Below are 24266 nucleotides of genomic sequence, written 5' to 3'. Positions count from 1 at the left end.
ACTCCCTTGCATAATTAATTCCAAAGTAGAAAAATCAATGTTCATCCATTGCAATACCTAACTAGGTTATGTAAAATATTAATCATCTGGTTCTACCCCATGCAGAAAGTATAACTACCTCTAGATGATTGTAGATCTAGTGAAAAGGGTACTGTGGAAAGATTAATAGCTTTCTTTCCATTTGTCATTCCTTCCCAGTGAATAAGATGAAGCTGTCCATCAGAAGTAGCAACCAGGAGATCTTCCAGCACAGACTGCAAACTGTAGGGAAGTAAGCAATTTATCATCAGTTACCTTTAAGAGAGCATACCGGGAAATCAATGAGTATTAATATAACTGCCCTAGAGAATATTCATTCAGAGAAGATAATGAAACCACTTACAAAACTGTCACTTATTTACAATTTAGTTATATAGTAACTTTATGTGTAATTCAATATAGAATCAGAAATTCTGGAAGAAATGGAAGACTATGGGCAGCCACAGTCACAAATTTGATGAACTGAGTTAAAAACTAGAAATACTGGAACAACAAATTAGAAGATGGAAGGATAAGTGGTAGCTAACATGTAAAGAGGTAGAGAAAATATAAAAAGAACTATGAAAGGAGGATGATCTGGAGCCATTGAGCACAGAGTAACAATCCGCTCACCTGTCCAACGGAACTTTCACCAGTGATAAAGTGTTCTGTATCTGCACTGTCAAGCACAGTAGCCACTAGACACACATGATAACTGCACTCTTGAAATATGGCTAGTGTGACAGAACCGAATTTTAAATTTTGCTTACTTTTAACTAAATGGAAATGAATTCATTTGATTAGTGGCTACTGTACTGGAGAGTACCGTTTTAAACCACTGTGCTTCCAAGGTTATCATGAGTCTCAATTTGTTCATTTACTGAACAAATATTTATTAAGCCTATGCTCTGTAGCAGGTGCTATGCTCTCTGTTGGAGATTCCAATGTCAATAAAATAAGTTTCTCCCTTCAGAAGAACTCCCAGTTTATTAAGTATTAAAAAAGTAATTATATAGTATGCTCTCAGCACTTACTGATATTTGCAAAGAGATTTTTTTATTTTTATTTTTTCTAAAATATATTTTTATTGATTTCACAGAGAGAGGACTGAGGAGAGAGAAAGAGAAACATCAATGATGAGAGAGAATCATTGATTGGCTGCCTCCTGCACGCCCCACACTTGGGATCTAGCAGGCATATGACCTGACCAGGGATCGAACCATGACTTACTGGTTCATAAGTTGATGCTCAACCACTGAGTCACACTGCAATGTGATTTAACATTTACTTACCAGTGGCAAATAAATGCCTACTTGGTTTACTCTTACATGCCCAGTCCCTAGTGCAGTGCTAGTTATATTTGGCAGTAACTGTTTGTGGAAGGAAGAAAAAAAGGGGAATCCATAAATGAAACTGCAAAAGTACTGGCAGGAAGAAAGAAAAAGAGAACAGGGAAGAAACAGCAGAAATCAGTACCAAGAAAGCCTAGGAAATAGATGAATTTAAAAAAGAGAACGCGAGAGTATCAAAGTAGAAAAAAATGATAAAATGTTGTGTGTTTATAATATATACTGTAATATACACTATTAAAAAGAGTATAGTTTGAGAGGAGATCCAAGATGGCGGCGTAGATAAACATCTCGGCTGCTGCCGTCCACAACAATTTCCAAAACTACAACTAAAAGACAGAACGTCTATCACCCAGAACCATGGGAAAGCTGACTGAGCGGAACCTCTACAACTAGACCGAAAGAGACGGGTGCAATCAGGGCACAAACGCTGAAAAACTGAGGTACAGGGGAGCGCACGGGTGATACGAGCTGGCGGCGGAGCCCAGCTGGAGGCGGGCATTGCTTTCTTCAATCCGAAGAGAGACAAGCCCCCAATCTCTCTGAAATCCAGTTTCCGGGGAGACTGGGCTGTCTGCCTTTGGATCGGAGTAAGGGTGGCTTACTAGCAGAGCTGCTTGGAGGTAGAATTGTTGGCTGCGCCAGGGCGCGAGACAACGGGGACGCAGTCGGAGGCGGCTCATTGCCAGTCATTGCTGTTTGCCACGCCCTAGCCTAGTGACGCCCTGAGACTCCGCCCCGCACAATCTACAAACACACCCAAGCTCCTAGCAGCGGCTTTTGCATGTGAATGGCCTTCTCTATTGCAGTTTAAACTAGTAAACTTGCAACCAGGTACAGACAGCTCTAAAGCCTCCAAGCTCCAAGCAGGGAGGTGAGGACGGCAGTTCTCGCTGTAGCTCCTGCAGGGTAGCCTCAGACAGCAGCTGAACTGCACCCCATTGGAGATTCAGAAGCCAATGCACCTAGTGGCCAGTGTGAGGCACCAGATTTCAACTCCTCACATCCATAAGTGACATATTCGGGAGGCAGACTCAGTGAGCACCAAAGCCCCACTCAAACAAGCCCTGTACCACAAGCCTGTCTCAAGCGCAGCAGTGCTTCCATTATAGACACAGCAGGTCCTCACAGCCAATTGGCCTGGAGGTCAATTCCTCCCAGTATACCAACAGCAATCAAGGCTTAACTACACCAAGACTTTCCACTCAGCCCACAAAGGGGTGTACCAACAGCGACCACCTAGGGTGATTGGGGAAGCTGAGCTACCAGCCCCTATAGGTCACTGACCACACGAAGCCACTCCATCAACACAGGGAGGCAGGCAAAATGCGGAGACACCGAAGTATGTCACGAATAGAAGAGATGGAGGAAAGTAAACTAATGGACGACACAGTGTTCAGAACTACATTTATAAGGTTACTCAAGAATCTTCTAAAAACCGCTGAAAAACTTGAAGAGACCTTCAAAGACCTTAATGAGAATACAAAAAAAAAAAAAAAAAAAGGAAAAGGACAAGTCAGAAATTATGCATACACTGTCTGAAATAAAGAATATACAGAAACTCAACTGTAGATCGCCATACCCTAAGAGTCAAACCAAAGATCTGGAATATGAGGAAGCAAAAAACACCCAACCAGAGAGGTGGAAAGAAAGAAGAATCTAAAAGTGTGAGGATAGCATAAGGAGCCTCTGGGACGGCTTTAAGCGTACCAACATCCGAATTTTTGGGGTGCCAGAAGAAGAGAGAGAGCAAGATACTGAAAACATATTTGAAGAAATAATGACAGAAAACTTCCCCCACCTGGTGAAAGAAATAGACTTACAAGTCCAGGAAGCACACAGAACCCCAAACAAAAGGAATCCAAAGAGGACCACACCAAGACACATCATAATTAAAATGCCAAGGGCAAAAGACAAAGAGAGAATCTTGAAAGCAGCAAGAGAAAAACAGTTAGTTACCTACAAGGGAGTACCCATACGACTGTCAGCTGATTTCTCAACAGAAACTATGCAGGCCAGACGGGAGTGGCAAGAAATATTCAAAGTGATGAACAGCAAGAACCTACAACCAAGATTACTCTACCCAGCAAAGCTATCATTCAGAATTGAAGGTCAGACGAAGAGCTTCACAGACAAGAAAAAGCTAAAGGAGTTCATCACCACCAAACCAGGATTACATGAAATGCTGAAGGGTGTTCTTTAAGAAGAGGAAGAAGAAAAAAAAGGTAAAGGTAAAAATTATGAACAACAAAAAGACATCAAATACATACCTACCAACAAGTGAATCTAAAAATCAAGTGAATAAAAAATCTGAAGAACAGAATGGACTGGTGAATATAATAGAATCAGGGACATAGAAAGGAAGGGGACGGACAATTATCAGGGGGAAGGGAACCTGAGGGGTGCAGGAAGAGATTGGACAAAAATCTTACACCTATGGATGAAGACAGTGGCAGGGGGTAAGGGCATGGGGTGGGGTGGGGAATCAGATGGAGGGGAGCTATGGGGTGGGGGGAGAGGAACACCTGTAATAATCTGAACAATAAAGATTTATTTAAAAAAAAAAGAGTATAGTTTATAAACATTTAAATCCATAATGGTAAAAATGTTTTAATTCTTAAATTAAACCTTCAATTTTTTGGAAAGTTGAGTTCAATGACTCATTCCCCAAGGATTTGAGACAATACTGAAACAGAGTAGAACATGTCCCCTCAAACCAGATCCATCTCTTGAACACCAGAGCATTTGTAATCAAGTAAAATTCCCAGTTTTAATGTTCACCTTGTAAAGTATTATACGTGTTCTTTCATTTCAAATTTATATTTTTTTTGATTAAGTTTATATGTAGCATGTGTTGAGAATACAAAAACTTACGTTTTAGATCTGCTACTACATGTCAAAAGAGGCGAGTGAGCAGAACAGTCATTGTTTTACCAGTGATTTTCATTCAGCAGGACTCAGCCTAGGTTTTTTTCAAACTATATTTTCTCCCTCTCCCCTGCTCCTATCTTCCTAGAATTACTGCATATGACCAGGTTATCCTGCAGCATTTTAACTGCCTGCTAGGCAAAACCCTTCTGACAAAGTTAACGGAATTAAGAATCTCTACATCATCACCCACAATGCTGTGACAAAATATGACCACACATGTGAGTAAACAGGAAAATGTGACCAAGAGTCAAGAGGAAAAAAAATCAATCAACATAAATAGATACATACAAAATCCTGATGTTGGATATAAAGGTAACGACTTTAAAATAATTGTGATAATAATTTTTTAAATCTATAGGAAAAGACATATAGCCTCATTTTATTAGAACTAAACAAACTCATTAAACAAAGGCTGATGTCAGTTGTTAAAGTACTGAATAGTTCCAAAGAAGTTAAACAGGCCTTGTTCCAAGCCACTCAAGTGCCTGTCCATCACTGATTGCCTCACTCGCAAAGATCTAACTACTAAAGGATTAATGCTTGGCATCACGGGATATCAGGACCCTGTACCAGTAACCAATATTCAATGTCTTTACATTTATACTGTTTTTTTTTAATATTTTGAAACCACATAAATATATTCTATATCCTCAGTGAGCCTCTCTAATTACTAACTTCATCATGGGCTTTATAACAGCTACCTGATATTCCAGAGGTGTTTTTAAAAAAATATAATTCATAATTATCAATTGTCAAAATGAAAATATATTTAATACCTAACTAATATTAAATACTATATACTACATACAGCTTTCCTAAGTGCCAAGGATGGAACAAGATAAGGAATAAACTATGGTATTTATTATCATTTATTGTGTGGTAATGGTTAGTACTTTTTACCTTTCTATCCTCAATAACAAAGTTTGGATGCTTAACATTAATCCTACACGTTTTTTTCAACAAAAAAATTAAAAGATGGCAGTAATGTTTGGGGAAAACAAATTTAAAAACACTCAGATAATAAAAAATAAATTAATTTTAAAAAGATGGCAGTACTTTTGCCAGTTATGCCTAAAAGCAACAGTGTAACCATTACCCATAACTGTATATGACATATTTTTGGTAGTGGGAGGGATAAGTTGTACAAGATGGCAGGACTTATTTGTTTAAAGGCTCTTTTTCTATGCCATTTCCATGAACCACACAATTGTTACCACCAGGTGGAGATAGGACACCATGCTGTACAGTTCCACCCCGTTTGGTACTTACATTCAAAATCTCTTTTCAAGAAATTACATTCTTGAAAAGAAATCTATACGCTGAAATAAAATCTGAAGTAAAGAGCAACTTTTTGACCAAGGTGATGAATAATGTGTATTCAATCTTTTATAACCCTGATCACATTTAAGCAAACAAAAACCGAAAGCATTTTTTTCTATAAGGAGAGTATATAAAAAGGTAGATTAAACAAGGCAAGACAATTGCCAGCCACCTATATACAATTTCACTTAATATGAACCAGTATCTGTACTATATGCTAATAAAATAGTGAAAGAAGCTGTTCATTAGAACTGTGAATCAGAAGAATTTTTTAAAAAATAGGTATTACATTTTTATAGTTCAATATATTTACATATTACACCCATATAGTTCAGTATTTAGTAAGAGTACATAGTAAAAAGTCTTTTTCCCAAAACTGTCCTCCGGCCACTCAGTTCTCATGCCTAGTCTCATCTATTCTTCCAGAACAATACAAAGTCTAACACCACCAGCTCCTTTGAAAAAATGAATAATAGCATTCTTGTATACAGCATACCTTGCTTTTCACCAAAAAAAAACATATTTGGGAAGTTTTCTTCAGTAAAGAATACCCTCACTGGTTTTACAGATGCATCTTATTCCCACTGTACAGATGTAAGAAAATGTATTTAAACAGATCCCTACTGATAAGATATTTAGGTAGTTTTCAACCTTTCACTACTGTTAACAATCCTATATAATAAAAGGCTAATATGCAAATTGACTGAACGGCAGAACGACTGGTCGCTATGATGTGCACTGACCACCAGGGGCAGACGCTCAATGCAGGAGCTGCCCCCTGGTGGTCAGTGCGCTCCCACAGGGGGAGCGCCACTTAGCCAGGAGCTGGGCAGTGGCAGTGGCAGGAGCCTCTCCCGCCTCCGTGGCAGTGCTAAGGATCCCCCAAGGGGTCCTGGACTGTGAGAGGGTGCAGGCCGGGCTGAGGACCTCCCCTCCCGCCCCCCCGCCCAGTGCACGATGTCATGCACCGGGCCTCTAGTGTACAATAAAAAAACTTGTAAGTATGTCATTCCCAATACGTATTATTATATTTGCAAGATTAATTCTTACAAGTAGAAATGCAAGGCAAAGGCCATGAACATTTCTAACTTTGACAGATATTGCTTAATCAACTTCCATAGAAATAAAATGTCAAATATAAAGCAAATAAGGAAATAAAGGTACAGTCATTTGTTTTTCTACCAATGAATGTAAAATAATTTTTGCTATTTTGGTACTCTGATCTTCTTATTACAAAACCCTTACTGACACCTGGATCAGAAAGCTCAACCTTCTCCCAAGTACAGACATAATTCTCCAAAAGTTGTAAAGGCTATAAAAACAAAGGCACTTTCTCTTTTTCTCAACCTTTTCTCATCAGTATCTTTTAAGTAATATGGACTATGACATATCGTTCAAACAACTTATAGATCTTACCATAAATACAAATTTCTAAAATAACATTATAGTTAGTATACCCAATTTATGGGCTTTATTATAATGATTTAAGTATAATAATGTACCATCTATAAATTTTCACATTTTTATAAGGTTAATCAAGAATTTCTAGGGTTAAAAAAGTTATCCTCAATGAAAAGACATGAAATCAACTTTCTTATTGATCAGATGATTAACCAACTACATTGCCTATTATCACAAAATGCTATATTTAACCAAAGTACTGTACCTTGTAATGGGTGCTTGCAAATCCAATACTTTCCTCATCTCTAAAGTTAATGCGGGAGCACACTGTTCTTCCTTAAAATGGGGTGTCCCCTTCATTTGTGGGCTTCCTCTAAAACATAGCAAAGATAAAGGATTAAAGAGAAAGAAACTGTGTTCATTCTTTAGGTTCTAAGTTGAAAAGCAGACCTAAATTCTACTATAGCAGGCATATCCGTTTATCAATTAGAAATTAATGCGTTTGGCCAATGTAACTTGTGTTGGAGAGGTGGGAGTGAAGGAAGAACAAAGAAACTTAAGAAAAAAACACAAGATAAAAGTGAACTTGCAAGAAAACCAACAGAGATTTTGTTTTAATTATCTGACAGCCTTTACTGAGATGAGCAACTATGGGAAGATATACACCATTCTATATAGTGCATGTCCAAAGTGATCCAAATCATTGCCTCATCTTACCTTACTCCATACCTCATCCTTCATTTCTATCCTTTGGGTATGTATTAGAATTAGGTCTGATTCAGGGACGCAAATAGATGTTTCACAAAATACTTGGTAATAAGTAGAAAAATGGCTAAATTTGAAAATTTTGTAGCATTAAATGGCTGCAACTAGAGTGGCTGGAACAATGTCAACATAACCAAGCTGTACCATGCAGCCACTTAAAAGGATTATAAAGCTGCCTTGGAATCCTTATCTCCACATGGCATAGAGGACCATCTTTCTCAATGCCTGTGCTGGAATTTAATACCTGTCTCTTTTCTTACTATCAGCTATCACGTACTCTTGGCAACAATTAGCCTGCCTAAGTCATCTCTCTTTCTCTAGTCATCTATAACCCTGGAAACCAATTTGTTAATACTATTAAAACTATGTGCAAGGAAACTAACAAGAGCAATAGCTTTCAAGGTACTTCACTTTGTGAAAATTACTTTGATGCTAAGCTTTTTGCTTACTTTTTAGACTCAGATTATTTTCCATATAGAAGCTTGGTGACAATCTAGTGACTGATATGCTTAGTTTAGGTGTAGAAAATTTATGTTTTATTTCCTTAATGTACTAATGAGGTTCTCCAATTCTGTTCTCTTTTTCCGGAACTCCTATTAGGTTAGATATTGAAGCTTAAATTAACTTCTAATTTTCCCTTTACTTTGTCTTTTGTTCTATATCCTGGGAGAGTTCCTGAACTATTTTTTCCAATTCTTTTATATTAGCTTATTGTACTTTTTATTCCAGGAACTTTCTCACCCACCTCCCCTTTTTTCTTATAGCACCCATGGTTTTTTGTTGTTGTTTTAATTAGTATCTGAGGTTGTTTATCATTTCCTCAAAGTGTTTTTGTTTCATGCATTGCCTATTTCCTTTGAATTTCCCTTTTTTTCTGTAATGCCTCTTTTTTAAATTGGACACTTTCCTGAAATGGCTAACAATTTTTGGCTGTTAGTTAACAAGAACAAGTTAACAAGAACAAGCTAATTATAAGCTCTGTGTGTTCAAGTTGGGTTTGAATTTTAAAGCAAATTTAGGTAAACCCTGGCTTTTCAATTTTAGAAAAGCAACAGCATGTTTGGGTTGGTAGAGAGGAAATGAGTTAGGTTTAAACATGATGAACTTGACATTGCCTACAGGGACATCTAAATGGATATATCCTGCAAGGTGGGCCTGGAGCTCAAGAAAGTGGTACTACATTAAGGAATAATTAAAATGTAGAACAGAAGAGAACACAGAACAAAACCTTGGGAATAAAGCATAATTTAGGTACTATATAATAATCTAAGGTTTTGATTTAAACATCTTTATGAAGTAGATGGCATTACCTTCATTTTTCAGATGAGTAAAATAAAACTCAGATTTATTTCCTGAAAGCTAAGGAAAGCCACTGAAACATTTTATGTAGGGAAATAGCATGTAAATTTTATGTCAGCAAATTCATTTAGGGGAAAACTATAAAGATGGTTTAAGAAGATATTACAGCCGAAACCGGTTTGGCTCAGTGGATAGAGCGTCGGCCTGCGGACTCAAGGGTCCCAGGTTCGATTCCGGTCAAGGGCATGTACCTTGGTTGCGGGCACATCCCCAGTAGGGGGTGTGCAAGAGGCAGCTGATCGATGTTTCTCTCTCATCGATGTTTCTAACTTTCTATCCCTCTCTCTTCCTCTCTGTAAAAAATCAATAAAATATATTAAAAAAAAAAAAAGAAGATATTACAACAATCCAGGAGAAAACTAAAACTAAAGTAGTGTTGCTAGGAGAAGGAAACATCACATGGATTAAATCCAAGGTAGAACACACAGAATGCACAGAAGGTGGAATAGAGAGGACTTGCTACAGACTGGCTAGTAGAGCCATGAGGCAGATAGGGCAAATAAAATCAAGCAAATGGTGGTGTCATTTACAGAAAAAGGAAACTGGCCATAGGCTTTCCCGAGATTAAGTTACTTAAAAATAAGAATCTATTTCTTTCTTTACACTTAAAAAATTTCTCCCTTCTGATTTTCAACTATAAGTTATTAGACAGAACCTAAAACTTATTTCAATAATATATTCCAGAATACTCTTCCCCCAGGTGTATGTTTTATTTCCTCACCTCTGAGATCTTTTTAAATGTCATGTTCTCAGTGCAGATTCTGACCACTCTATTTCAAGTTGTGTCCCCACTCACTATCCCACTCTATTTCGAGTTGTGTCCCCACTCAATATCCCTTGCCCCGCTTTATTTTTCTTCATAGAATGTATCTCATTTGCAATGTATTTTACTTATTTGTCACTGTCTACTAGAACACAGCTCTCTGCATAGTTTTTGCCACCCCCCAGCCCCTTTGTTTCACTGCTGCATCCCCTAGTACCTCTAATAGTCATGGAGCTTGGAAAAATTCCATACTTAAACAGAGAGATGGATGCATGAAAATAAGTTTTCAGAAAGAGGTAGGTACCCTTATCATCAGGCCTTTATATATTATGTGTGTGTGTTTTTTAAAAGCTTTTTGTTTATATTATCACACATCCAGACAGCCTTCAATCTGGTAAGAACCATGTGCAGGGCTCTCTGAATTGGGCAGATCTTTGAACACTTCTATCATTCTTTGGGTTTAGGTGCCAGTCTCTTATCTGTGGTCAACAGGGTATTTATACAATACCATCCCTAACATTCTTATTAGTAAGTGGCCATGCAATTATGATGTAAGCTAATGGATACATAAAATATACAAAGTTCAATAGCTAAAGGTTACACATGTACATTTACAGATATATACATATTGAAATCAAAGTACATATGTGATGTTTTGAGAAGATCAAGGAAATAAAGAAGTTAGTTTATTCTCCAGAAAATTAACACTAAAAAAAAATGTTGAGGGAAACTTTCACATTTATAACTAATTCATACCTCCTTTTCCCTCTAAACTTGATGTAATTTAGTACGTTTCTGGATTTTTAAAAAAAATATATTTGATTGATTTTTTACAGAGAGGAAGGGAGAGGGATAGAGAGTTAGAAACATCGATGAGAGAAAAACATCGATCAGCTGCCTCCTACACACCTCTTACTGGGGATGTGCCCACAACAATGGTACATGCCCTTGACCGGAATCAAACCTGGGACCCTTTAGTCTGCAAGCCGACGCTCTATCCACTGAGCCAAACTAGTCAGGGCTTTTCTGGGTTTTTGAAAGAGTAGCTGTGTTAAGGTTAGAAACCTCAAGCCTTGATTAGTTATCCTTTTCCTGCTTTCCACCGAGCACTAATTCATTAACAGTCTGCTAAATTCTCAAAATCTAATGAAATATACTGGAGTGGGGACAGGAAGTTTTGATAGTTGTTTTAGAGATAATACCTACATTTTAAATATTTGATAATTAAATGTACTGGATTTTAGAATGTACAAATTTTTTTTTAAAAGAACTTTGGCATCAATAGGCTAGTCTTTAAAAAATACGAGTTTAACAGAAGTGGAAAGATGAATGGGGGGCGGGCGGAATCTCTGCATTCAACAAAGCATACTATAACATATTTGTTGAAATTATTTTCATTATAATGAAATAAATTTGATTTGCAGTTTCAAGATCTACTAAACTCATATTTAAAGATAAATATATGAATACGTTCTAAAGCTAAACACACATTTATTTTCTGCTTTATCCCTGATTTGTCTTTCATTAATTTCACTGCAAGTTCCAAGACACAAAAGAAAAGCCAGACGACCTTCAGTAGGTAAGTCTATCCATGGTCTGAAGGGATAGTTTAATATACAGCAGAATTTATAAAGACACAAAAGATAAAAGCAAAACATGCATTAATCAAAGAATAAATGACCTTTAAGGCATAAAAAGTCATTTAATAAGACTGCCATCATTGTTGAAGGCTGACTCCCAACATCAACAGGAAGAATGCTGGAAACAGCACTCTGGAAACTACGAAAAGATCACGGAGGCATCTGACCTGTCTCAGGTGGAGCACACTGGAAAATGACATGCGGTCTGAGTTAAGATGCTGTCACATAATACAGGGAAGCGGAGGTACTCTAGAAAAACTCAAGTGATGGACTCATAAGATTTAGAGCACAGAAACAAGAGACAATAGTTTGCATAACTGAGAAGACAACTACTAACTATTGGCCTCGATTTTGATGCTTCTATTCTTCAGAACTATAATAAACCACTCCAGATCATTTCTCCTCTTTTTTTATTCCCTAATTTCCAAATAAATCCCAAAGTAGACAGCTAGATAGGCATAAATATAGTTGAGGCAATGTAGTATTAGTGATAAAGAGCACAGACTTTGAAGATACAACAATTATGTCTGAGTCCTGTGCCACTTAGTAGTGTGACTATGAATGAGTTACTTGGCCTCTCTCTCCATCTCTGGTGTGATTTGCAGAGTAATTGTACCTAACTACCTTACAGGGTTGTTACAGGGATTAAATGAACTTGAAAAAGTGCTTAGAATAGCATCTTGAACTGCATAAATATTTACAACTAGAGGCCCGGTGCACGAAATTCGTGCACGGAGGGGGGTTGTCCCTCAGCCCAGCCTGTACCGTCTCCAATCTGGGACCCCTCCAGGAATCCCTCTCACAATCCAGGACTGCTGGCTCCCAACTGCTTGCCTGCCTGCCTTCCTGATTGCCCCTAACCGCTTCTGCCTGCCAACCTGATCACCCCGTAACCACTCCGCTGCCAGCCTGTTTGCTCCAACTTCCCTCCTCTGCCGGCCTGGTCACTCCTAACTGCCCTCTCCTTCAGGGTTGATCACCTCCAACTGCCCTCCCTTGCAGGCCTGGTCCCTCTCAACTGCCCTCCCTTGCAGGCCTGGTCCTTCTCAACTGCCCTCCCTTGCAGGCCGGGTGCCTCCCAACTGCCCTCTCCTGCTGGCCATCTTGTGGTGGCCATCTTGTGTCCACATGGGGGCAGGATCTTTGACCACATGGGGGCAGCTATATTGTGTGTTGCAGTGATGATCAATCTGCATATTACTCTTTTATTAGATAGGATAGAGGCCTGGTACAGGGGTGGGGGCCAGCTGGTTTGTCCTGAAGGGTGTCCCAGATCAGGTGGGGGTTCCCTTGGGGTGTGGGGCAGCCTGAGCGAGGGGCCTGTGGTGGTTTGCAGGCCGGCCACCCCCCCGGCAACCCAAGCAGAGGCCCTGGTATCTGGAATTTATTTTCCTTCTACAATTGAAACTTTGTAGCCTGGAGCAGAGCCAAGCCTGGGGCTCCCTCCGAGGCCGGCAGCCATTTGTGTTGGGGTTATAATTGAAACTTTGCTGCCTTAAGCGGGTGGGCCCGGCCAGCGTGTGCAGAAAGCTTTGCTTCCCCTGTTGCCGGCGGCAACCCTGGCCTGCTCTCTCAAGCTCCATTCTGCCGCCATTTGTTTGAATTTGTTTACCTTCTATAATTGAAACTTCGTAGCTTGAGTGGAGGCTTAGGCCTGGCAAGGGCAGGCAGAAAGCTTGGCTTCCTCTGTTACCTAGGAAACCTTGCTCTCTGTGGCTGTAGCCATCTTGGTTTGGGTTAATTTGCATACTCGCTCTGATTGGATGGTGGGCTGGCTTGTGGGTGTGTCGGAGGTATGGTCAATTTGCATATTTGTCTATTATTAGATAGGATGACACAAATGATGACAATGATACACTGTCAAAAGTAAAACATCTCTGCCTGGCTTGAATGGCTCAGTGGTTGTGCATCAACCTATGAACCAGGAGGTCCCAGTTTGATTCCCAGTCAGGACATATGCCCAGGTTGCAGGCTCCATCCCCAGTAGGGGGTGTGCAGGAGGCAGCCATTCAATGATTCTCTCGCATCACTGATGTTTCTAACTCTCTCCCCGTCTCTCTTCCTCTCTTAAGTCAATAAAAATATTTTTTTTTAAAAAAGTAAAACATTTCTAAAACCCTCCTTAAACCAATATATGAACCACCATTTTCCAGGTTTTAAAAACCTGAACTTATATAATCCTCCAAACAATTGAAGAAGGAAATATTTTTATTTCAATTTTACAAATTGGTTCTACAGAAAAACTACCAACTCGGACTAAGTAACTCAACTAAAAAGTAGTTTAGCACACAAATACACAACAGGCTGACTCTAAATCCTCGCATTCACTCTGCTCTGAAAAACTGTTTCCCTGGAAGAGATTTTTAATAAAGTTTATGCAGCAGTTACTAAGAATAAAACTCTGGGGGAAAATACCTTATTATCCAGTCAAACATAAAAAAAATAATTACTTAATACGTAATATATATTATTTATATAGTATAAAAATCATTTAAAATATTAGCAATGAAGTAAGAATTTGGTGAAGGAAAAAATACATTAGTGATAACAGCAGCTATCCTTTATTGATTTTCCCATGAGCAGGGCACTTATCTGAACATTTAATATGCATGATCTCACTTAATCCTTGGAAATAATTACTACTGTGATCTCATTCTATGGATGAGGAAACAGGTTTTGGAGGTATTAAATAACCAAATAGAAGTCATACAGCTGAACAGAAACAGAGCTGACATTCAATTCCAGGTCTATCTGATGCGAAAGCCTGCTCTTTTTACCACTAGTGATTCATGCTGCTCTAAGGTTATACACATTTTATTGAGCTCACGTACTCAAACTGAAAATCCCAATATGATATGTAGAAGAACACTCAAATAAAAAATAAAAACAATGCTCTTTATTAGTTCTCTAGCCTAACATACACAGTCAAATACAGCCAAGTTCAAGCACTGTCAGGACTACTAGTTAGTTAAGTGGTCTCCCCCCAAGTCTTAGAAACAGAAGGCAAGAAACTCTAAAACTTTTCTGGAACACAAAAGTGATTCTTAAAATACTATTCCAAAACACTGTAGCCTATACAATAAAATGCTAATATGCAAATCGTCGTCACGCCCTCACACCCTAACGGCTCAGACACTCAACACTGGGGAGAGAGGAATGGAAACCAGCCAGGCACAAATGAGCTCGCGAGAGAGGAATGGGGACCAGCCAGACTGCAGCCCGGGAGAGGGACAAGCCACCTGCCCCATGGTCCCGGGCACCAGTGGCTGTGACTGTGGCCCAGGAGAGGGACAAGCCGCCTGCCCTGCGGTCCCGGGCGCCAGCGGCTGGGGCTGTGGCCCAAGCGAGGGACAACCCGCACGCCCCACAGTCCCCATGGTCCGGGGCGCCAACGGCTGGGGCTGTGGCCCAGGAGAGGGACAAGCCACCCGCCCCACGGTCCCAGGAGCCAACGGCTGCGCCTGCACCTGTGACCCAGGAGAGGGACAAGCCACCCACCCCATGGTCCCAGTCCCCTGCAGCTGTGCTAGCCCGGACGAAGCCAGCCTGGGTCCTGGGTGCCTGTGGCCAGCCAGAGGGAGGAAAGCCCAAGTCCCGGGTGCCTGCAACCGGCCGGAGAAGGGAATCCTGGGTCTCGGGTGTGGGGCGACGCAGAGGTGGTTAGGGGCAATCAGGCCAGCAGGAGAGCAGATAGGGGCAATCAGGCAGGCAGGAAGGCAAGCAGTTAGGAGCCAGTGGTCCCGGATTGCGAGAGGTAGTTGGACATCCCCCGAGGGGTCCCAGATTGGAGAGGGTGCAGGCCAGGCTGAGGGACCCTGCTCTCCCGCCCCATACATGAATTTTGTGCACCGGGCCTCTAGTAAGTATATATGTAAGTCATGTTAGTGAGCTGGAATAAAGAAAACAGTATTTTCACTGTTTCAAGACCCAGCCCATCTATTATAGTATAAATTATTCCAGTTAAGTTCAGATTATCCTGATTATTGTTTTTATTGACAAGAGCATGTCTAAAATTGACTTAGATGCAGTAGCTCAAAATGCACAAATGACATTTTAGACAATGATTACAAATTCTTAATAAGATTCACAAAATTACTACTTAGAATGAAAAAATAAACTTCATATTTAAAATTTCTAAATATATCAACTACCTATTACAATGTCCATACTATTTTAACATTATACTTTTTCTGCCAAAGGGTCTTTGCATTAAAGATTTTTATTTAAATTAAATTCCATCATCAAAAGAATTTCTGTTCTTTACAAAAATTTCCAAAACTCAGAACAGCTCAATGAACACTATATTTCTTACAAAAAGAAGTGACTAATATCATCAAGGAAAATCTAGTTTCCTAAAAGCTATGAGCTACATGATGTATGTTAGCCTTTCCCAAAATGTATTCTCAATAATCTTAACAAATGTTATTTGAAGAAACACTTTCACAAAGCCATTTTTTAAAAATTGTGGCCTTTTTGTTTTAGATTTTCAAATACATGGATTTTTAAATATAAAAAATTTTGGAAAGTTCAAGAGTTGAAGGAAGTGGAAAATCACTATAGTTCTACCATTCAGGAGCAATAACAATATATGTATTATTCCAGCGTTTTTCTTTAGGTGATTTTTTATGTTTTGTTTTACAAAGTAGTGGTCATATTACGTATATAATTTTGTATGACTTGTTTCTTCACTAGGCATTATATGATCAGATTCTCAAGTTTATAAATTTTTCTGAGACATTATATTTAAAGATGCATATTATTTTAGGAGAATGTACCACAGTTGACTCCCACCTTTGTGTTTATCTACTAAAAGCGTGCAAAACACATTTTACTATTCTTCCACAACTATTTTTATATACTGAAATGTGTCTTTTAAAATTGTTGTATTTAATGTTTTGTTCTGAGTTATTGTTTAGAGTTACTAATTAATGCTGGTTAATTATATTTTCTCTTTTGAGATTGCTTTTGCCTATTTATCTTTTGAAATCTTTGTGTTTCTTAGCAATTTATATGGCTCCTTTATAAAAATAGTAAGCCTTGGTCTTATTTACTGCAAAATTTTTCCCAGTTTGTTACTTGCCCTTTTAATGTTGTTCTTTTTTTCCTATTCTCAGAAATGTAAATTTTCACATAATAAAATCAATTTTCCCTTTAATTTCTTTAATTTCTTCCTTATCATACATGATAAACTTTGGCCATCTTCCATCACCTAGAAATGAGATACTTATCTATATTTCCATAAACGTTAATGACTTGATCTTTTTTAAAAAAGATGTTATTCTTTAAAATTATATATTCTTTTATTTCCAAAGTTCTTTCAATAAAACATTCTTTCACTTCACAAGTAAGGTTAAAAAAAGATAAGAAAAAAAATGCAAAATATACAGAATAACATAGTTTAAAGATCTAAGTCCATGTTCCCTCAAATTCTTTTCTATTCACATACAAAAATTTACACAAGAAAAAGTGCCCTTTCAACTTACTTAAGACATTTCACCGCTCCCCCATCATGATCTCTTAGCAGCTCCTTGATAAGGATGGGAGAATGCTAGAAATGGAGTATATTAATAGTAATTCTGATTGTCTAAGAAGGGATATAGTACATTCACCCAAGATTCTCAGACTTATTTAACTACAGAATTCTTTATTCAAGTAATGACAGTTCAAAGACCTGGTAATTTTTTAAACACTATTTTGGAAATGCTAGCTTAGCTTATTTTAATCACTTCAGACAACCCAGAATTGTCATGTTTTTGTAAATTCAGAGTGTGCATATCAAATATTAAAACGAAAAACGAACTTACTTGGGATACACTGGTTCATAAAGGTACTTGTCCCCTCTTGTAGATGTAATGTGAAAAAACAAGATGTAGCCATTTGCCGTCTGAAAGATAAATTTTATTTACAATAAATTAAAGGGTAAGACTATGAGAACCAGCAGAATCACACAATAATCACTTCCGAAACAGTTCTGTCATACCAAGATGAAGGGAAATGAGATGAATGTGTACTGTGTACAGGATTGCACTGCTCTGCAACTTGCTATATTCCACTCCTTTAGAAACTGCTCTCAGCTGTTATTTGGTGATTCAATATCTTAACATGCTGGGAGGAAAAAAATATCACAATGAAACAAAGGAATTCTAAAGTAAACTGACATCTTTCCTTTATTCCCAAACAAATTACATTCTAATTCATGATACAGTGACTCTCAGGTTGCAGTAGAACAGACTTCCATTTAGCTGGGTGTGAAGGGGACTATTAAAGGTAGCAGTGGGAAACAGAGTTGGAATGGCAGGATGGGGCCAGATAACAGGAGACCCTGAATACTAGGCTAAGCAGTTTTGAACGTATTTTATATGCAATGGGAAGCCAATGCAAGGTTTGAAAATAATAATATTAAGAGCTGTGACTTCGCTATGCACAATTAAGATGCATTTCAAGTGGAGAAAAATACTAGCTAAAAGTTTTGAGTTCTAGGCAATCTACATAAAAATGATCTCTACTAAGGTCATGACAATGAGAATAAAGAGAAAAGGATGACAGTAAACTAGAGATAGGACTTAGCAGCATATTGGTGACTAGATGGGAATGCAGAATCAAAAGACGCCAGAGTGTTTTCCTATTATAAGCAAGGTTACAATGAAAATACACATATGCCTAAATACACCAGTGCTGTTCTAGCTGGTATGGCTCAGATAGTTGGAGTGTTGTCCCATACCGCAAAAGATGGTGGGTTCAATTCCCAGTCAGGGCACATACCTCGGTTTCTGGTTTGATCCCCAGTCAGGGTGGGTGTGGGAGGCAACCCATCGATGTTTCTCACCCACATCAATGTCTGTCTGTCTGTCTGTCTCTATCTCTCTCAAATAAAAAAACACAAAATAAAAAGATCAATGAATACAATGGTGTATTTGTCAGATATAATCAGAGAAATGAGACAGTACTTAAAATTGATTTCAATGTTCCTTGTGCCTGAATATCTATTCATTGTTTAAAATTTAGAAAAACTGCCCTAGCTGGTTTGGCTCAGTGGATAAAGTGTCAGCCTGTGGATTGAAGGGTCCTGGGTTCAATTCCGGTCATATTCCCTCTTTATTAGATGGGATAATTATTCTCCTTCTGCATTAATCTACATTATAATGTAAGAAAGAAAAATTTAAAACAATTTCTTTTGTAGGAAGAGGCAATTAAGTTGAACCAGTAGAAATGGTTTACTTTGAGTTTTTGGGTTCTGGTGAGATGGAAAGACAGAGGACACATTTCTAACCTTTTCCTTCTCAGAGTACATTTACCAAAACTTGTGTGGATGGGCCTGGAGGATGCTCTTGAGTTCCCTTGGGGGAGAATGGGTGCTGAGGGACCAGGACGAGGGAAAGTTCTGCTTTGCCACTCCTCAAGGTTCTGGTTCCCTAAGTAAGCCTTAAAAGCAAAAGCCCATGGCTGAATGTGACTGCTCCCAGAAGTGCATACTGACAGAACCGTCCACATAACCCCATGACTCCAGCCAGCATAGAGGTTGCACTGGTGAACTACATTTCTCCCAGGCCTCAGGGTCTGGAGGAGCCTTCAGTTTAAGGTCCTTCAACTAGAAGAAAATGCCTGAGAGTAGAGGAGACGCATCCTAAGCTTCAACATAGGAGAAGAGTTTGTAAGCTGTCTGCCTCTGCAAACTACCATTTGAGCTAACTCCTGTTAGTTTGCATGGCCAGAGAGACCCACAGGAAAGCCTGACCTCTATGGGTAGCAAACAGAATGCAAGAAAGGAAAATTCCGCTTTATGGGAGCTCAGTAACTTTATAATGGAAGACCTAACTAAATGGCTAAAATATATGGATCCCACTAATGAGTTACATAGATGAGAGAGAAGAATGCAAATAAATTAAGAGAAAAAAAATATTTAGGATTTTCAAGAGATATTATCCTATATAATCCTTTATTATAAGAGGAATATGCTAATTATCCGTTACGCCCTGAGGTGTAACCACCAACCACCTAACAACCTGATTACGGATCTGTAGGAGGGTGGGGCAGCAAACTACAAGAGGGCATCGGAGAGCTACAGGACAGGGCAGGGCAGCAAGCTATGAGGGGGCGGTAGAGGGAGCTACAGGAGGGCAGGGCAGTGGGCGGAACTACAGGAGGGCGGCATCGACCTACTGGTGCACAGATTCATGCGCAGGGCTACTAGTTAGAACATAAGAGTTTTCAGAGCTAAACATTTCCTAATAGAAAAATTCAACAGATGAACTGATAAAGAATAATTTTTTTGTGGGAGGTGAACCTTTTACTCCAGAAGATTAAATGAAAACAATCTCAGAATATATAGAGATGAAATAATTACTGAAAGTTTAGAGACTTGAAGGAGAAATTTGGGAGGTTTGCAAATAGTGAGTAAAAAATCAAGAAATAACATAGGACATGACAAATCTTGTTCTGTTCTTCTATTATTTAAAAAATAATAGAAGACAAATTCCCTAGCTGCAGAAACATTTGAGTCTTCAGATAGAAGACACTGAGATTCAGTTTTAAGGGGGGGGGCAAGCCTGTACAAGGAGAAAGAGGGAGATTAATTTAAAAAAATCTAGTGATAATAAGCAGAGATGACTCAATTTTAATGATAACGAGAAAAATCATTCAGAAAAAAAAGAAAGAACAGGTTGCCTGCAAAGGAAAAAGAATCAGATTAGCACTAGACCTATCATCACTAACAATAGAAACCAGAGGGCATTAGAACAGTATCCCATGGCTGGAAAAAAAAGAATCTCAATCTAAGAATCTTATACCGAGACAGGATATCCTTTACCATGGTTAAAGAATGGTATGTTCAGACATTACTTATTTCATTTAATCTGTGAAGGACTACCATATGTGCAGAAAATTCTCCTGGCATCGGAGGCACAGTGAAGAAACCTAACGTGGAACTAGGTTTGAAAAATAAACAAACACAGGCAACCTGCAGAAGAACAATTGCAAAAGGCCAATAAACATGTGAAAAATACCAAACCTCACTAGCAATAAAACTAAAGAAAATTAAAATGAAGAGACCATTATTTATGAATATAATGCAGGCATAAATGCAGGGTAATGGGAATCTTAAGAACATGGAAGGAGTAATTCTGGAACTGATACAATTTTATTGAAAAATAATTTGGCAATATTTATTAAAAAGAAGATACATGCCCTAACCGGTTTGGCTCAGTGGCTAGAGAGTCAGCCTGCGGACTCAAGGGTCCCAGGTTCGATTCCGGTCAAGGGCATGTACCTTGGTTGCAGGCACATCCCCAGTAGGGAGTGTGCAGGAGGCAGCTGATCAATGTTTCTCTCTCATCGATGATTCTAACTTTCTATCCCTCTCCCTTCCTCTCTGTAAAACTCAATAAAATATATATTTTTAAAAAATAAAATAAAATAAAAAGAAGATACATAAATACTTTGCCCCAGCAATCCCACATAGGGGTAAGTGTACTAAAGAAATAAATGCACTAATATAAAAGGATACATGTATAATAATGTTTACTGTAGCACTGTGCATAGTTGCCAAATGTCCAGCAAGTAAAAAGTAGCAAAATAAATAAGAAATTTCCATACTATAGAATATTTTACAAATAATAAAATTAAATTAGAAGTATATATGTGTATATATATATATATATATATATATATTAATCTAGAAGGATAGTTATAATATACTAAGTAAAAAAATGAAGTTGCAGAGTAATGTGTAAATCAGTGATGGCGAACCTATGACACACGTGTCAGCACTGACATGCGTAGCCATTTCTGATGACACGCGGCCGCTGAGGTGGCCGCATGCCAAGGATGAAACATTTGCGAAATAATGTTTTTTCCTCAAAGTGACACACTACCCGAGTTATGCTCAGTTTTTTGGTGAAGTTTGACACACCAAGCTCAAAAGGTTGCCCATCACTGGTGTAAATTAAGATCCCAATTTTGTGTGAAAAGTGATAAAAATTCCTATATCTATCAATTTAAAAATACACTCATCTGTAAGTCAGAATCCTATGCAGACATTCAAAATCAAGTGACAGAAGAATGCTGAAATGAAACAATGTTCATAATATATGTCAAAAAAGCAAATTATGAAACTTTGTGATAGCTTTCTATAAAGAAAAAAATTATGTTTCGGATAATCTTCTATTTATAAAACTCAGAGATTTACCAAATCTTCTCCCCATCAAACATGACATTACTTTGGATTTAAAAACTAATAGACTTTGCCCTAGCCAGTTTGGCTCAGTGGGTAGAGCTTTGGCCTTCGGACTAAAGGGTCCCGGGTTCGATTCCGGTCAAGGGCACATACCTCAGTTGCAGGCTGGATCCCTGGCCCTGGTTGGGGTGCATGCAGGAGGCAACCCATCGATGTCTCTCTCTCACATCAATGTTTCTCTCTGTCTCTCTTCCTCCCTTCCACTCTAAATATCAATGGAAAAATATCCTTGGGTGAGAATAAAAAACAAAACAAAAACTAATAGACTTCAATCACTATAATTCTTTTTTAAAAATATTATTTTTATTGATTTCAGAGAGGAAGGGAGAGATAGAAACATCAATGATGAGAAAGAATCATTGATCAGCTGCCTCCTGTATGCCCCCTATTGGGGATGGAGCCCGCAACCCAGACATGTGCCCTGAACAGGAATCAAAGGACCCTTCAGTCAGCAGGCCAACGCTCTATCCACTGAGCCAAGCCAACTAGGGCTTCAATCGCTTTTCAAAATCCATAAGCTATTAACTATAAGAGCATCTGCAAATATCCATGAAATATATATAAGGACATACATAAAAATTAATAATTATCTGTGAATGTTGAATTATTGATAGTTTTCTTCTTGTTTCTGTCAGCTTAAGTATTCTCTCCCCTTCCCCCTTTCCTCTCACTCTAAAAATCAATAAACATACCCTTGGATGAGGATTTAAAAAAGAGCAAGTGCCAGGGGTATGAAAGAGGAAGAGATAAATAGGAGAAGCACAGAAGACTTGGAGGATAGAATAAAACTACTCTGTATATACTATAATGGTGAATACATGTCATTACTAATTTGTCCAAACTCAGAATGTACAAGGGTACTATAACAACACCACAATGTAAACTGTGTTGATAATGGGGAAGGCTATGCATATGTTGGAAAAGGGAGTATACTTTCCTCTTAATTTGACTGTGAACATAAATTTGTTCTTTAAAAAGTCTATTTTCATAAAATCTACTTATACTCCTATATGTACATAAAAATTCATATTAGCTAAAACATTAATTCACATTTTAAATTACACAAATAGATGAATTAACTTGAATCCCATCAGCATTTACTCAGTATATTTAATACAGACTACAGTAGCTAAAATTAAATTCATCATGACATCTTCACAAGGTACTAGAAAAAGACTATCAGCAATAACCAGGTGAAATAAAAATCTTATTTTCAATAGCCAAAAATAGTAAATTGTTTTTATATTCTCTTATGTATGCATTTAGCTTCCCAACGTGAACAGAAATAATTTCTTCTAACTTCTTTACTTTCTTAATATTTAGTAGACTATAAAAAGTTAATAAATTAATGTGAAATTATTTCTGCTCTAAAAAGAAAGCTAATGGATTTTTTCCCCTATATTGGGGGTGTAGAGGCTGGTACTTGACCCTTGAGTTACTAGGACGGGGAATGGAGGCCTAGAGTTATAAGAGCTTCATATAGGAGGTGACTAGGGGCACAAGCTATGACTTGTTTGGTTTGTATATGAAAGGTATACCAATAGATGAGTCTTTCACTATCTTTAGGATTGGCTAGCCCTGGGAGTCACAGTGTCTCCAGGGTCACAAGGCCCCAAGATGTCAAAAGCATCAGAAACACACAAAAATAAAAATTAATAGAGAAAACAAATTTTCAAAAATTTTGTTACAAAATTCTAAATAGAATAGTAATGAAAATTGAGCCCTCTCAGGTCCTCATTTCCAAGATGACCAAGAAAAGAAGGAATAACGGTCGTGCCAAAAAAGGCCGAGGCCATGTGCAGCCTATTCGGTGCACCAACTGCGCCCGGTGCATGCCCAAGGACAAGGCCATTAAGAAGTTTGTCATTCGAAAGATAGTAGAAGCTGCAGCTGTTAGGGACATCTCTGAAGCGAGTGTCTTCGATGCCTATGTGCTTCCCAAGCTGTATGTGAAGCTGCATTCCTGTGTGAGCTGTGCCATTCACAGCAAGGTAGTCAGGAAGCATTCTCGTGAAGCCTGAAAGGACCAAACACGCCCACCCTGATTTAGACCTGTGGGTGCTGCCCCACGACCTCCACCAAAGCCCATGTAAGGAGCTAAGACTTAAAGGAGTGAAGAAAAGTTCTCTGGGGAAAAATAAATGCAATTGTACTTCAAAAAAAAAAAAAAAAAGAGAGAGAGAAAGAGCCCTGACCGGTTTGGCTCAATGGATAGAGCGTCAGCCTGCGGACTCAGGGGTCCAGGGTTCGATTCTGGTGAAGGGCATGTACTTTGGTTGTGGGCACATCCCCAATGGGGAGTGTGCAGGAGGCAGCTGATCGATGTTTCTCTCTCATCGATGTTTCTAACTCTCTATCCTCTCTCTTCCTCTCTGTAAAAAATCAATACTCTCTATATATATAAGAAAGAAAGAAAAAAATTGAGTACGATTTTTCTCTGTAATACACATCCACTAGAGAGAATTAAATTCATTTATGGGAATAACATT

General features: G+C 38.5%; 1 protein-coding gene and 1 pseudogene across 5 annotated transcripts in view; one reads left to right on the top strand and one right to left on the bottom strand.

Annotated features, from left to right (window-relative positions):
- RIC1 (RIC1 homolog, RAB6A GEF complex partner 1) overlaps positions 1-24266 on the bottom strand; it is a 110245-nt gene that overhangs the window by 56205 nt on the left and 29774 nt on the right. For 3 of the 4 annotated variants that reach the window (XM_079791138.1, XM_079791140.1, XM_079791139.1), the window contains exons 3-5: positions 17351-17430; positions 7285-7392; positions 119-261 (exon numbers count right to left, since the gene is read on the bottom strand). In XM_079791138.1, coding sequence (XP_079647264.1) covers positions 119-261; positions 7285-7392; positions 17351-17430 — 331 coding nt within the window. Of the gene's footprint in view, positions 1-118; positions 262-7284; positions 7393-17350; positions 17431-17526; positions 17652-24266 lie in introns of all 4 variants that reach the window. The other variant, XM_079791141.1, reaches the window with a different exon arrangement.
- LOC307111343 (small ribosomal subunit protein eS26-like) lies at positions 17975-23870 on the top strand (annotated as a pseudogene). The gene has a single exon. The product of its transcript is annotated as a small ribosomal subunit protein eS26-like (transcript).

The sequence above is a fragment of the Cnephaeus nilssonii genome (assembly GCF_951640355.1).
Source record: "Cnephaeus nilssonii genome assembly, chromosome: 14".
In the NCBI taxonomy this organism is placed as follows: Eukaryota; Metazoa; Chordata; class Mammalia; order Chiroptera; family Vespertilionidae; genus Cnephaeus; species Cnephaeus nilssonii.
This window is presented reverse-complemented; position numbering and strand designations above follow the sequence as displayed.